The sequence below is a fragment of the Theropithecus gelada genome, chromosome 14 (assembly GCF_003255815.1).
Source record: "Theropithecus gelada isolate Dixy chromosome 14, Tgel_1.0, whole genome shotgun sequence".
Classification (NCBI taxonomy): domain Eukaryota; kingdom Metazoa; phylum Chordata; class Mammalia; order Primates; family Cercopithecidae; genus Theropithecus; species Theropithecus gelada.
Window position 1 is genome coordinate 109585124 of NC_037682.1, and position 13689 is coordinate 109598812.

Sequence of the window (13689 nt, forward strand, 5' to 3'; positions counted from 1 at the left end):
CTGAGATCACAGGCTTTTGCCTCTGCCCAAGACTTCCAACTCTAAAGGCCACCAGCCTTGAGTAAGGAAGGGCTGGGACTGCGCTGGCTCCAGAGCCCTTCAGGCCAGTTTCAGATTTCTGCTGCTCAGAGACAAGTACAAGGCCACACTGCATTCATCAGCCAAGATTTGGCCAACAATCCGTTACACTGACCCGGTATTCCTCCTGCTCAGACATCACTGGGGTCCTCCATGGGCCATATTATCCCAAACCACAAACCCGGAGCTTTCAGACACTTGTGTTCCATTCAGCATGTTCACAAGGCTGGCAATGTGAACCAGTAAGAGAACCAGGTTCCAGCCCCAGCTCTGCCCCGAACTACTTCATGTCCATGAGCTATAGTTTCCTCAGCTGACAAATGGAAACAAAATATTGGGGTTGTTGTTTTTGGAGAATTAAAGGGCTGATACATAGAAGCACGTTATCGACAGAAGGACTAATACACACATCTAACCCAGGCTGGTCTCCTGGGAGGGTCAGGTCTGAGAAATGGAAGGAGATCTAGATTCATATGGAACCAGACACTAATTCATTACGTGACTTTGGGTCATTGACTTTGCCTCTCTGGAATTTAGTTTTGTCACCCACAGAATGGAGGAACAGTGTGGACAATTATGCAAGTCCCTCCCAGAAAAATGTCCGTGGCTGTAAGGTTTCACCTTGCACATCCCCTGGCCAGGGGGGCAGCTCCCGCTATCAGGATGTGGCAGAGCATGAACCAGAAATGATCCTGTGGGCCCAGGTGTGGTGTCTCATGCCATAATCCCAGCACTTTGGGAGGCTGAGGCAGGTGGATCAGTTGAAGCCAGGTGTTTGAGACCAGCCGGGCCAACATGGCAAAACCCCAACTCTACTAAAAATACAAATTAGCCGGGCATGGTGGTGCACAACACCTGTAATTCCAACAGCTACTCGGGAAGCTGAGGCAGGAGAATCACTTGAACCTGGGAGGTGGAGGTTGCAGTGAGCCGATCGTGCCACTGCACTCCAGCCTGGGCAACAGAGTGAGACTCTGTCTCAAAAGAAAAGAAAATACAAAAACACAAAACTTAGCTGGGCATGGTAGCAGACGCCTGTAGTCCCAGCTACTCGGGAAGCTGGAGTATGAGAATTACTTGAACCTGGGAGGCAGAGGTTGCAGTGAGCTGAGATTGCGCCCCTGCCCTCTGGCCTGGGGGACAGAGAGAGACCCTGTCTTTAGAAAGAAAAAAAAAAAAGAAAGAAAGAAATGACCCTGTGGACGAGGAGACATGGGCTCTAGCCAGGGCACCAATAGTGATTTGCAGAATTTTGAATGGCCGCTGAGGCAGGGGCAGGAAGCACTAGCACATTGGCGAATCATTGGCTCTGTGGATTCACTTCTGGGATCCAGGGAAAGGGGGCACATCTTATCTCCCTAAGAGAAGAAACTCCCTCCTTCTCTGTGAACTTTCCAATCCTGTTGCCCCACACCTGTCAATGATCCCTTTGCATTGAGCTGCAAACTCTGTCGCCCAACTCCCAGACCATTCCAACTTCCCACAACCCCAAACCAAAGCACTCACACAGTGAGAAGTCATGCACCTACAAGGTAGGGGGAGTAAGGGCGGAAACTCCTGGCATCACCTTCAGCCAACACATGGTTGGGTGGAAATCATTCAGGCAGGAAGGCTTTTGTGACATAGGTGTGTCACCTGTTCTGAGGCCGAAGGGCCCATGAATGACTTCAGGTGTTGTTCCAGCCCCTAAGACAGGTGTCAGGTTACAAGACACATAATCATTCCAGTTTGGCAACTTCACCTGTAGTGCTGTTTTAATCAAGCTGCCCACAGTCCCCCAATCACTCCTGGAATACAGCGGTGAGAGGCAGCAGCTTGCTAAGTGGACAAGGATGCTGGGCGTGAGGGACCAAGGCCCGCCCTGCACTCGGGCCTCCTCCAGCCAGTGCTGACCAGGGACTTCTGACCTGCTGGCCACCCAGGACCTGTGTGGGGAGGCCCTCCTGCTGCCTTCGGGTGACAATCTCAGCTCCAGGCTACAGGGAGACTGGGAGGATCACAGAGCCAGCATGGTGAGTGTGGGGCCCCTCTGTTCCCAAGACACGGGGAGGGTGGGTCTCCCCAAAAAAGGCCCTTCAACCAGCCTAAGCGCTCATCAGCTGAGAATTCTGTGACACCTTCTAGGTTAAGAAAAGAGGCCACACCCAAATCCCCCCACACCCCAGTCCCATACACATCTCATACACACCCGCCTTCCTCTCTCCCACCATTGCCATGGTCCTCAGGCACAGAGCCAGGGCTGTCCTTCCTGACTGTTCTTTCCTGAATCCTGAATGTTCTTTTGCCCAGTGTCTCCAGGTCTGTTGGTTAGAGGTTGGCGCTATTTTTCCAAGGCAGGGGGCTGTTTTGATGCCACGGTGGCCCTCTGCCACTCCCTGGGGAAACTGATTCCTTTTCTTTTTAAAGAAAAATGCAGACCAGGCACGGTGGCTCACACCTGTAATCCCAGCACTTTGGGAGGCCGAGGTGGGTGGATCACCTGAGGTCAGGAGTTCGAGACCAGTCTGGCCAACATGGTGAAACCCCGTCTCTAGTAAAAATATAAAAAATTAGCCTGGCATGGTGGCAGGTGCCTGTAATCCCAGCTACTTGGGAGGCTGAGGCAGGAGAATTGCTTGAACTCGGGAGGAGGAGGTTGCAGTGAGCCAAGATCACGCATTGCACTCCAACCTGGGAAACAAGAGTGAAACTCTGTCTCAAAAAAAAAAAAAAAAACAAAGAAAAAGAAAAGAAAAGAAAACAGTGCAGAAATGCCTTCAAACAATCTAGGGTGTTTGTGGAGATCTTTTACTTGATCTCTTTTCATGCCCTCACCCTCTCTCCTCCTTCTCCTCTTAATACCTGGAGCGTCTTCGCTGTCTTGGGGCAAAGAGAATCAACCCCACCTTTCAAGGAGGACAGCTGAGGGCCAGGGAGGGGAAGAGATAATCGCTGGGTCCAGGGGTCTTCCTTCTCCAATCCTTGGCCAAGAGGCAGCAATTGCCCGGACACCAATGTGAAAGGGAAGGGAAGAGAGGAAAGGAGAAGCCACTGTCCAAGGGAGAAGGATGTGACCTGCAGGGGCCCCTCGAGTGATTGTCTCCTATTCCCAACCTGAGCACTTCCCACGACACTCTTCTGAAAATTCTGGCAAGAACAATTCCTAGGGTTGTGGCTGCTGATCAGAAAGGGGAAGGGGCTTCCCTCTGAGCCAGGATCAAAGCACAAGCTTCCTGCTTTCCCATCCAAGGAGGTGCCCCAAAGTTTGGCCTGTGTGCAGAGACACTGCATCCCCTGGGGCTCCCAGGAGAGGAGAGCAGCTGTGGAGCCTACCTAGCTGTGAGCTGCTTCTGGGTGGCAGGCACCAAGGAGACCTGGGGTGTCTCTTGGGGGAGCAACAGAGAAGGGAATCATTTCTAGGGCAGGTCACGAACTACAGAATCAGAAGGCTGAGGCCAGCTCCCTGATTAGCTGTGCTGTCTTGAGGCATTCATCTTCTTGAGACTCACCTTCTCCCCTGTCCATGGAAATGATATCACCCACAACACCTCCACGCACACGCACAGGACTCGCAGAGATTACATGGCTAATACCTGTGAGCGGGTTCTGGAAACCATGAAGCCCCGCACAAATGTAAGGACTTAGGACTAAAGAGGAGTCTGCGCTAGGAAATGATAGCTGGGTAGCACACCCAACACAGACCCTTTGCCACCAGGGAAGGAGCTGGGCATTGCTGCAGGAGCAGGGGAGGGCAGGTGGGCACACTGATGGAGGGGTCAGGTCAGGCCTGGGGCCCCAAAGGCAAGGCAGCAGCATGGCCAATCTCCATGGTATGGTCAAGGAAGTTTCTAGCCCCAGAGCTAGCCATTATACCGCCTGTGCTTAATAACCCTGTCATTAAGCCTGTGCTTAATAACCCTAGACAGCCATAGCTCCTAGCCCTGAGGGGAGGATGGGATCTCCTCGCCCAGGCTCAGCCCTCCCTTCCCTTCCATTCCCTACCTCCTTCCATCCCCACAGGCCCCTCTCTGTGACAGTCAGGGTCCTTTGAGCTGCTGCGTCTTAACGACTGCTCTCCCCAGAACCCATTAAGCTGGGTATTCCTAGGGAGAGCTGGAGCAGGGACTCAGGCCCAGGCAGAGGTCAGAACCCAAGCCCTGTCCCCGAAGGAAGTGTGTCCCATGCTAACTACTCCGTAGCTGAGGCCTGGAGGGAAGTCAGGGACCCTGGGACTGGCTCTCCTGGCCTTGACTCATGACTGTTTCGGAGACCCAAACGCACCCTGAGCCACCAGACGCACCCTGAGCCACCAGACGTGGGTGTTAACACCTGAGGTCAAACCCCTGATGCTTCCGGCTGCTCTGGAGGAAGCTGATCCTCCCTCCCACCTCCTGTTTTCTGTGCCAGCCTGGTACAGACTCAAGGGGCTTGGCTGGGCTTGGCTGGGCTCAGAAATGTGGCAGTCAGGAGCCAGCCTGCGGGCAGTGGGGTGCTGGGAGCACTGTGGAGTCCACCCCTGACTAGGGCACAGAATCCAGAAGCCCACTCATCCCCGGCGGTGCCATCCTAGGCTCTGAGGTGGTAAACTGAGCTGGGCAGTGGGAAGGTCCTAAAAGGCAAGACAGGCAAGGAGGGGCTGCTTGCTCTGCCTGCTCTCCTGGATCCCTCGCCACCTGGGTGACGGGGCCTGGTGTCACTGTAACTCCCCCCAAAGAAGCTCCAGCCAGCCACCATTTAATCAGCCCCTGTCATTGGCCAGTCTCTAAATGGGGCTGGGGGTTGGGGGACACAATACCTAGGTTTCACCCTGCAGGTGCTCAACACAGAGTGTGGCAAGTATAACACCAGCAGTGGTTACAAGGTACCCCTGGAGCTGAAAAGGCAACAGATTCTCTCTAGGGCAGTCGGGAAATTGTGCTGGAAGAGAAACGATTTGCAATGGACTTTGAAGGATGAGCAGGCTCTCTCCAGGCAGGGAAAGCAGGAAGGAGCTCCAGACACAGGGAACTGCATGTGTGAACAGCAAGAAAGAGTGGGAGTGTAGGGACAAGAGGGTCTTGTGCTGCGGCTGGAGCAAAGGTGCTGGCACTCCAGGCTGTGGGAGCTGCACCTGCCGAGGTGGAAGCTGCATCCCCAGGCCCTGTCCATCTCCCAAGGCGCTTCTCGCCTGACCCTGGGGTCAAGCTCTGTGCCTGGGTGCTTCCCTGGAGAAGGGGTTTAGATGTCAGGGCTCCTGTGTGCCCCCAGGCCTCTCCTCCTCTCAGTCTCTCCTCCTCTCAGTCTTCGCTCAGTGCGGCTGAGGACCCAGCAGACACCTCCCTAGCCCAGACCCATGCCAAAGCCCAAGAGATCTGAGAAACTGAATGAAAGAAATGAGGAGAGACCAGTTCAGGGGGGCCGTGGGCAGGGGGACAGATGAGAAAAACAGACCGAAAACAAGGCTGGGGAACTGCTAACAAGCTTCCCAAAGCCCCAGAACAGCCCCAGGGCAGCAGGAGACAAATGCTCTCAGGCCTGAAAATCTGCATGGCCTCAGCCTTCCCAGGTGCCTCTTCTGCCCTCAGCCTTCCTTCCTGCTCAGGTGAAAACAACAGCCTCAATAAAACGCTTCAGGTTCCCAAGCAAGGATTCCCCAGGATAGTGAACTCCTCCAAACCTAAAGTGCATCCATCTGCCACATTTTCTTATAAACCTGTTGCCACCAGAATGGGAGCTTCTTGAGGACAGGGTCTGTGTCTTTTCTGTTTTTAGCCGTAAACCTAGCACAGGGCGTGTCATCCATGGCATGGACTAGGATCTTAGTAAATGTGAATGAATGAATGAGTGGATTGATGGATGACAGATAAATGATCAAAGACGGAATCCCCTATAACCAGTGTCTGATTTATCTGACACTGAAAACAAGGCTCACCCCAAGTTGAACTGGAAAACATGCCAGATTCTATCTGAGGGGTTACTAAAGGATTTTTATCCCAGAGGCGGATGGGCGTGAGGGAGGCACAGGTCTGAGCCTGCCTGGAAACCCTGGTGATAGGGAAGGGGAAAAGTGGGGCAGAGCCAATGTGGCAATCCCCCGTGACACGTCTAACGCCACCTCCCAGCCTGCCGCTCTGACTAACCAGCACGTCGGCAGCAGAGACGTGTAAATGAGATGGAAAACCGCAACAGTCCTCCCCTGCCCGTGGCTCCCAGAGACCCCTCCAGCTTCCTCGTGTAATCCACATGCAACCAGAAACTCTCGAAGGGTAGCAGATGAAAGGAACACTGAGGAAGAGGGCGAGAGACACGATGGCCCCTGTCCAGGAGTGGGCACCTGTCCAGGGGTGGCAGTGGCATCCCCTGTCACAAAAAGTCCTGCATGTTAGTCTGGCTGGCCTTCGCCCACTGGTGCAGTTGAGCCAACCAATGGTTTCAGCATATCCTGCTGTCTTAGTCTCTTCCTCTAAATCTGTATTCATTCATTCATTCATTCGTTCGTTCATTCAGCATGTGTTCCTTGAGCATCTACTTTGTGCTAGGTACTGGAAAGATACCATGGAAGATTCAGAGAACATGTAAAATCTAGGCCTTCAATTTTGTGCACTCCATAGATGGAACAGGAGCAGGGGACACCGCTTGCCCACACCCCAGGCAGAACCTGACATTCACTCACTCACTGATGTCCACAAGAAGGGGGTAACTATAGAGCCGAGGTCAGCCCCTCACCTTCATCCCATCTCCACCCTGACATCACCCACCATCACATCTCCAGTCCCCAGAGAGGAGGGTCCTGCCAGGCTGCCGGGAGAACCTACCGGGACACGTAGGTGTCACTGGTGGTCTTAAAGAGAGTAATAGCTATAGTGGCAGCATCATGTCTCTATCCAAATACAACAAAGGCACCATATTGTGCTTCAAGAAGCATTTTCACATCCAAAATCTCCCTTCAGTCTGATACAACTCTCTGAGACATTGTAATCCTCATTCTGTAGACGAAGAAATTGAGGCTCAGCTGGGTGTGGTGGCTCAAGCCTGTAATCCCAGCACTTTGGGAGGCCAAGGTGGGTGGATCACCTGAGGTCAGAAGTTCAAGACCAGCCTGGCCAACATGGTGAAACCCCGTCTCTACTAAAGATACAAACATTAGCCGAACACAGTGGCTCACGCCTGTAATCCCAGCTACTCAGGAGGCTGAGGCACGAGAATCACTTGAACTCAGGAGGCAGAGGTTGCAGTAAGCCCAGATCATGCCACTCCACCCTAGGCAATAGAGTAAGACTCAGTCAAAAAAAAAGAAAGAAAGAAAAAAAGAAATTAAGGAAGGAAGGAAGGAAGGAAGGAAGGAAGGAAGGAAGGAAGGAAGGAAGGAAGGAAGGAAGGAAGGAAGGGAAAAGAAAAGAAAGATATTGAGGCCCAAAGAGGTTCATGACTTGAAAAGAGTCGTTCAGCCAAGGGCAAAGGGAAAACCAGTAGCTATAATTAACTTAGACTTTCGAGAAGACTAAATTCAAGTTTCATACCCAATGCTGCCCAGGGAAAAAACCCAAATTACCAGGAGACCATTAAGGATAGAAAATTGATGTAAAGAGAGAATATTACAAGTGGATCAGGCCTAGGGCTAATCCTATCTGTGAAAGGAAACAAGAGAAATTTCAGACTGAGAGTGAGCTCTTCAGAATCACAGACCCTAAGGAAAAACCTTAGAGGTCTTCTCGGCGAGTGGGTTCCCCAAGCGTACTTTGGCCTCAGAGCCGGTTGCTCCACTGAAATCAAATGCAGAACCCCCATACGGGAAAAACAGAGCTGCAGGTTTTGGAAGGACTGTCCCCCACCCCCACCACTTCTGCCCTGCCTCACTGCTCCTCTGCCGCACCGCTGGGGGGCTTGGTCGAATCCCCCAGGGGTGCTCAGAGCCCTTACGTGACCCTGGCCCTTGTCTGCCACAGAAACCTTCACAGTCCAGCTTTTGCTCACACATCTGTTTCTAGAAGCTACAGTTGCTGAAAACAATCTTTCCTTTGCCAGGAGAAAAGACTTTCTGTAACTTCCCCCGTTCCTCCTGGAATGGTCTTTTGCCTTTCTCAGATGGCCACACACACTTGAAGCTTTCATGCTTCCACTGGTCCCTGCTTCTCTGAACTGCGTCCCCCACCCTCTCTTCCAAGAGAGTTCACATAGGTCACACGACATCCCCTCCTGTCCCCTGACTGCCCTGGTCACTCTCCCCAGATGCACTTAGTCCACAGAATACCCTGCTGAAGCCAAGCCCCGGGGCCCATGAAATCATAAAAGTAGCTCTTTGTTCAGTTCCCATTACATACATGACAGGCTCTCTATGAATCTCCTTCCCATTAACAGTAAATAATTTTTGACTATGAGTATCTACTATGTCATGAACTTCCCAGGTTCTATTTTAATATTGTTAGTAATAATTAATAAAAATAATAGAATATACTCCATGGGCAAAAGAGCTTTACCTCTGATTCACTGCTAGATCTCCAGGGCCCAGAAAGGTGCCTTACTCAATGACTAAACTATTATTATTGGTATTATTATTATTATTACAGTTAACAATTATTGTACTCTTGGCTGGGCACAGTGGCTCACACCTGTAATCCCACTTTGGGAAGCCAAAGCGGGCGGATCACCTGAGATCAGGAGTTCAAGACCAGCCTGGCCAACATGGTGAAACCCCATCTCTACTAAAAATACAAAAAATTAGCTAGGCGTGGTGGCAGGTGCCTGTAATCCCAGCTACTCGGGAGGCTGAGGCAGAAGAATCGCTTGAACCTGGGAGGTGGAGGTTTCAGTGAGCCGAGACCGCGCCACTGCACTCCAGCCTGGGCAACAGAGCGAGACTTCGTCTCAAAAACAAAACAAAACAAACAAACAAAAAAACAATTATTGTACTCTTACCATGCACCAGGCAATGTACTATCTGCTATGCATATCTGGGGCTCCTTAGGAGGGAGATTTACTGCATCTCTCTTTCTCTCTCTCCCTCTTTTTCACACACACATGAAATTGAGGCTCTTGGTGGTTCAAAAACTGCCTAAAGCCTCAGGCCGATGAGCAAATAGGATTCAGACCCAGGCTGCAGGATTCCACAGCCTGTGCTCTGTGCACTGTAAAACACAGCCTCTCCTAGCAAATGAAATCTCAGCAAGGAGAAACTTCATGAAGCACTCGATGAGTTATGTGAGTGGGCAGGAAAGCAGTAAAGGAACTTCAGGTTATGCAACTACAAAGTCGGAGATGCAGAGAAGACACTGAAGCACTATTAAAGCACTATTTATAGGATCCTGAGCTCAGAGTTCACAGGAAACAGATCTAGGGTCACTGAAACCTGTGCCAGGAGATTGGCTGCAGCAGCCACACCAGCCCACCAAGGCTGGTTATCACTGGGGCCTCCAGAACAAATGAGAATCCTCAACCCTGCCCCTGTATGGAACCACAGTGCAGACCCTCCTTGAGCATGTGTGGAGTTCTGCTCTCCATGCCTGTAGGGTGACTGAGGCAGAGGGCACTAATTTTCACTTACTAAACGCCTCTGTATTTCAAGCACCAAGCCAGGCACATCACATGTGTCATCATTAATTCTCATCAACAACCCTGTGAAGTAAGTCATATTCTCCCCATTTTACAGATGAGAAAACAGACTCAGAAATATTTATTAATTTGCCCAGGACTACCTGGCTGGGAAGAGGTAGAGCTGGATTCAGGCCAGCGTGCCTGCCTCAGAGTTCAGGAGGAGCAGGATCAAGGGACAACCCCCTTCTGATCAAGGTAGCTGAGACCCCTCAAACTGCAAAGACCAACTCAGGGGACTATGAGCAAGTCTGTAAAATCATGCAAGGACCAGATGGGGCTCCCAGGGCCTTGCCAAGGTGCTGGAAAGTGCATGGTGCTGAGCAGGTGGTGCACCTTACAGAACCCTACTCCCTACCATCTTGTGAAGTCGCTTTTATTGTACCCACATTCCAAAGAAGGAAACTGGGTCCAGGAGCTGTTGAGTGACTTGCTCAAAGTTTTTCTACAGATGGAGGAGTCAGATCTTCTTCTTTTTTTTTTTTTTTTTTTTTTTTTTTTGAGACAGAGTCTCACACTGTTGCCCAGGCTGGAGTGCAGTGACACGATCTCGGCTCACTGCAACCTCCACCTCCCGGGTTCAAGTGAGTCTCCTGCCTCATCCTCCCGAGTAGCTGGGATTACAGGCGCCCACCACCACGCCCAGCTAATTTTTTGTATTTTTAGTAGAGACGGGGTTTCACTGTATTGGCCAGGCTGGTCTCAAACTCCTGACTGGAGTCAGTTCCAGTCAGTTCCTTTTCCCTCCCAGCCATTTCTCTTCCCCTTAAAGTTTCAAGGACAATTCAGATCAAGCAAAAGTGAGTATGATTCTTGAAAGATGGTATACACTCTGTCTTTGAACTTTTTTAAATTAACATCAGACTGCTCCATGGACGGCAGCTCCTCAGTTCAGGTAAATTGCAGAGTTGAGAGAACCCCTCTAAGCTTCAATATCCATCAGCCCTTCCCAGCGGCAAACCCGTGAGGGTCCCTGTTAGGCTGAAAGGCTGAACTGAAAGGTCCTCTCAAGTCCACTCCAGCCATTGTCCAGGCATTGTCCTCAGGCGTGCAAAGATGGTAGCACCTTCCTTCCTATCAGACCCTTCCAGGAAGGGAAGGTGGGCTCAGATGGACCCACCACCCTAGAACAGAGGGAAAGCTGAGCAAAGTAGAATTGCTGCGAGTTCCGAAAGGTGGGAGAGAATGAGCTGCTTCCCCTAGGACAAAGAGAAGACCGCAGAGGGATTCCTAAGTACGGCAGTAAACAGCAGCATCGCCTGGAAGCAAGGGTTCTCCAGTGGGAGCCAGATCCGTCTTCAGTTTAATTCAGCCCAATGGGCATGTACAAATACCTCACTCCTGCCCTTCACATTGTCTCTGGGGAAAGAGCATAACTGCTGTGCCTCAGTTTCTCCATTTGTGAAATAGGGATAGTTACATCTTCCTTGCCTCCCGGCCCTACCTAAACCTAAGAGCTACGCCCAAACACAAAAGCTGATTCTTAAATGATGGGAGCTGAACAGCAGCCTGGCAGGGGACAATGGCAGGCTGCCTGACCCCTCCCTTCGGCCCCAGGCCCTGCCCTGGAGCCATTATGTGCTAAGATGGGGGCTGAGGCACTCGGTTCAAGTTGCCAACAGGTCAGCACCTATGTGGCTTAGAACAAGGCAAAATGGTTTCTAATGTAGCAGCCGAGGCTGAGGGTAGACCCAAAGGAAAAAGCGCTGCTCTAAGAATGCCTCAACACCAGGCAGTGTTTGTGAGGATGCTCCCTGAATGTCTGCACGTGAGCTTAGATGCCCAGCTGCATATGGCCTGGGCTGGTAGTTGACCCACCTGGAGACAGAGTAACAGGTGAGATCCCAGGATACTTGGAAGCAGGCATGATCAATCATCTCTGAGGACTTCCCATGCACCCTGGGCTGCTGCATCACCACCAGGCTCATCTCAAGAAACTCACTCCCTCCTCTCCTGTCCCATGATCTTCCAGCCCTCAGTGACCCTCTTCTCCCCTTACCTGTCATGGCTGAGACATCCAAGAGAGAGAGCCCTGTTTCCAGCGCAGCAAAGGCATCGAACTGCCTATTCCAGCTGTAAGTGGCGAGGACACAGCTGTTCGCCGTTGGTTTGGGGGAGGGATGCAGGTTCCGGGATCAGAGAGCAGAGTAAGGCGCCCTCAGAGGAGCGTTGTGGCCAGGCCCCACTCTGCAAGCTGATGGGGAGCACCTCTGGGTCTCTTGGCTTACTCAAAGAACTTTCCCCACCCCCTCCCTTGGGTTTTCCCCACTGCTTGTCACTGACCTCAGCAACCTACTGCCACCTGCCCAAGCCTCAAAGGACCTGTTTATCCCATCACCTAGCAACAGCAGCATCTCTGGCTCTAGGTTTTCCTATGAGACCATGGGAAGCCAGGGCCTTGGACTCCAGGGAAGACTGAAGCTGCTGTAGACAGGAACAGGGCCAGGAGGCCCCTTTTATGTGCCCCTACTTTTCTCTCTTTGTCCACACTCCAGTCATCCCAGCTCTGCCCTTACTGACTTCTTTCCAGAGCAAGGCAATGCCAAGTCAGCATTACAGAGAGGAAGACAGAAATAAAGCTCCAGGGACAGGCTGCTTGGCAAGGGAAGCAGACAGGAGCTGGCCGAGCTTTCTGTTCCTTTGGCCTCCTTGAGCTGCCGCCTCTTCTTCCCCTCCTTATTAGCCTGGTGGACTTGCCTGTTTCATTGTGAGGTTATTAACCCTTTCATTCCATCTCTGAAAGACAGTTCCCAATTACCCAAAGGGACCTTGAGGTTCAGAGACATTGAGGAGTGTGCCCAAAGTCACACAGCAAGTCAGAAGACAAGGCAAGATGAGAACTCATACTCCCCAGGCTGGTGGCCTCTCTGCAGCCACTTAATCTTCACTCCATTTAAAAACAAGAGCTGCCTTGTATCTGGGTTCATCATCTCTGAGCTGGAAAGGAAGCGGACCTTAAGATGTCCTTTGCTTTTTGGAGCTGAACTAAGCCTAACCAGGAGGTTCCCCATGATCTAAAACAGTAGTAGGGGTGAGGAGTAGGAATAAAGGAAGAAGAGGCAGGTGAGAAAGGTGGGAACTTAATGGGAGAAAGGGAAGAACAAAGGCTAATATCAATAAAGCCCCTCCCAGGAACCAAGCCCTGCAATAGGCCCCTTTCCCGACACGCTCTTTGAGGGAAGTATCTTGACCCCATTCATGGATGACATGGCAGAGCCCAGAACCGAGCAAAGTCACTCTACCTTCAGACCAAGGAAGAGCTGGGGAGATGCTGGGGGCAATCTCTGCGTGATGATTGCGTGCTGATTATATCCAACAAGGCTGCATTGCAAGGGAGGAGTGATTCAAAAGGACCCAGCACCAGCTAATGACTGTTATCCAGATGAGTTCCTAAAACCACAAGGAAATGAAACCAACAGTCCACCAAGTCCAGACACTGGGCCCGAAGGACTAGATCTGTTCCTTACTTGCTCTGAAGCCGGAACAGCTGCCTCTTCCGTAACATGGGGACAATTTCTCGGGGTTGTTCCACGGATTATAGAGGGCAGCATTTATGAAAGAAAGACATCGTAAATTATATAATAATACTCCACTGCATAACTAATGGTTCTGCCTCCATATTGGGGCTTGGATTAATGTCTTCCTGCTGCCGGTGACAAACCGAGAAGCAGGAAAAGAAGATTCTCTGAGTTGATCAGGCAATGGCAGGTTTTCCAGAGATCGAACACCCACCCACTTCCACCTCCCCACCTCACCCCCTACCTGGGCCCTGATGGCCTGGGCATTCTTGCCCTTCCACGGTACCACAGACAGCAGGAGCTTCATTCCCGGATGAGCCCCAGGTCAGACACTGGCTGGGCTGGACCCGTGAGTCAGGGCTCTGCGGCAGGCTGAATCAACAGAGCAGACAGGCCTGGCCCAGCCAGTGGCCCAAACAGAAAGGGAAAGGCCAGTGCCTTGGCTTGGTCCGGGCTGCGCCGGGGCTGCAACAGTTGTAGCCAGAAGCTGAGTTCAAGCTGCGGGTAAATAAATACATCTCCAGCAAAGCAGAGGGAAGCACATGTG

General features: G+C 51.6%; 1 protein-coding gene across 5 annotated transcripts in view; it reads left to right on the top strand.

Moving 5' to 3' along the window:
• Window positions 1-1795: 1795 nt before the first annotated feature.
• TMPRSS4 (transmembrane serine protease 4) overlaps window positions 1796-13689 on the top strand; it is a 44298-nt gene continuing 32404 nt past the window's right edge. For all 5 annotated transcript variants that reach the window (XR_003115708.1, XM_025357874.1, XM_025357873.1 and 2 more), the window contains exon 1: window positions 1796-2090. Coding sequence is in view for 2 of the 5 variants with exons in the window: in XM_025357873.1 (XP_025213658.1) it covers window positions 2088-2090 (3 nt within the window). In the remaining 3 variants the exon portion in view is untranslated. The remainder of the gene's footprint in view (window positions 2091-13689) is intronic.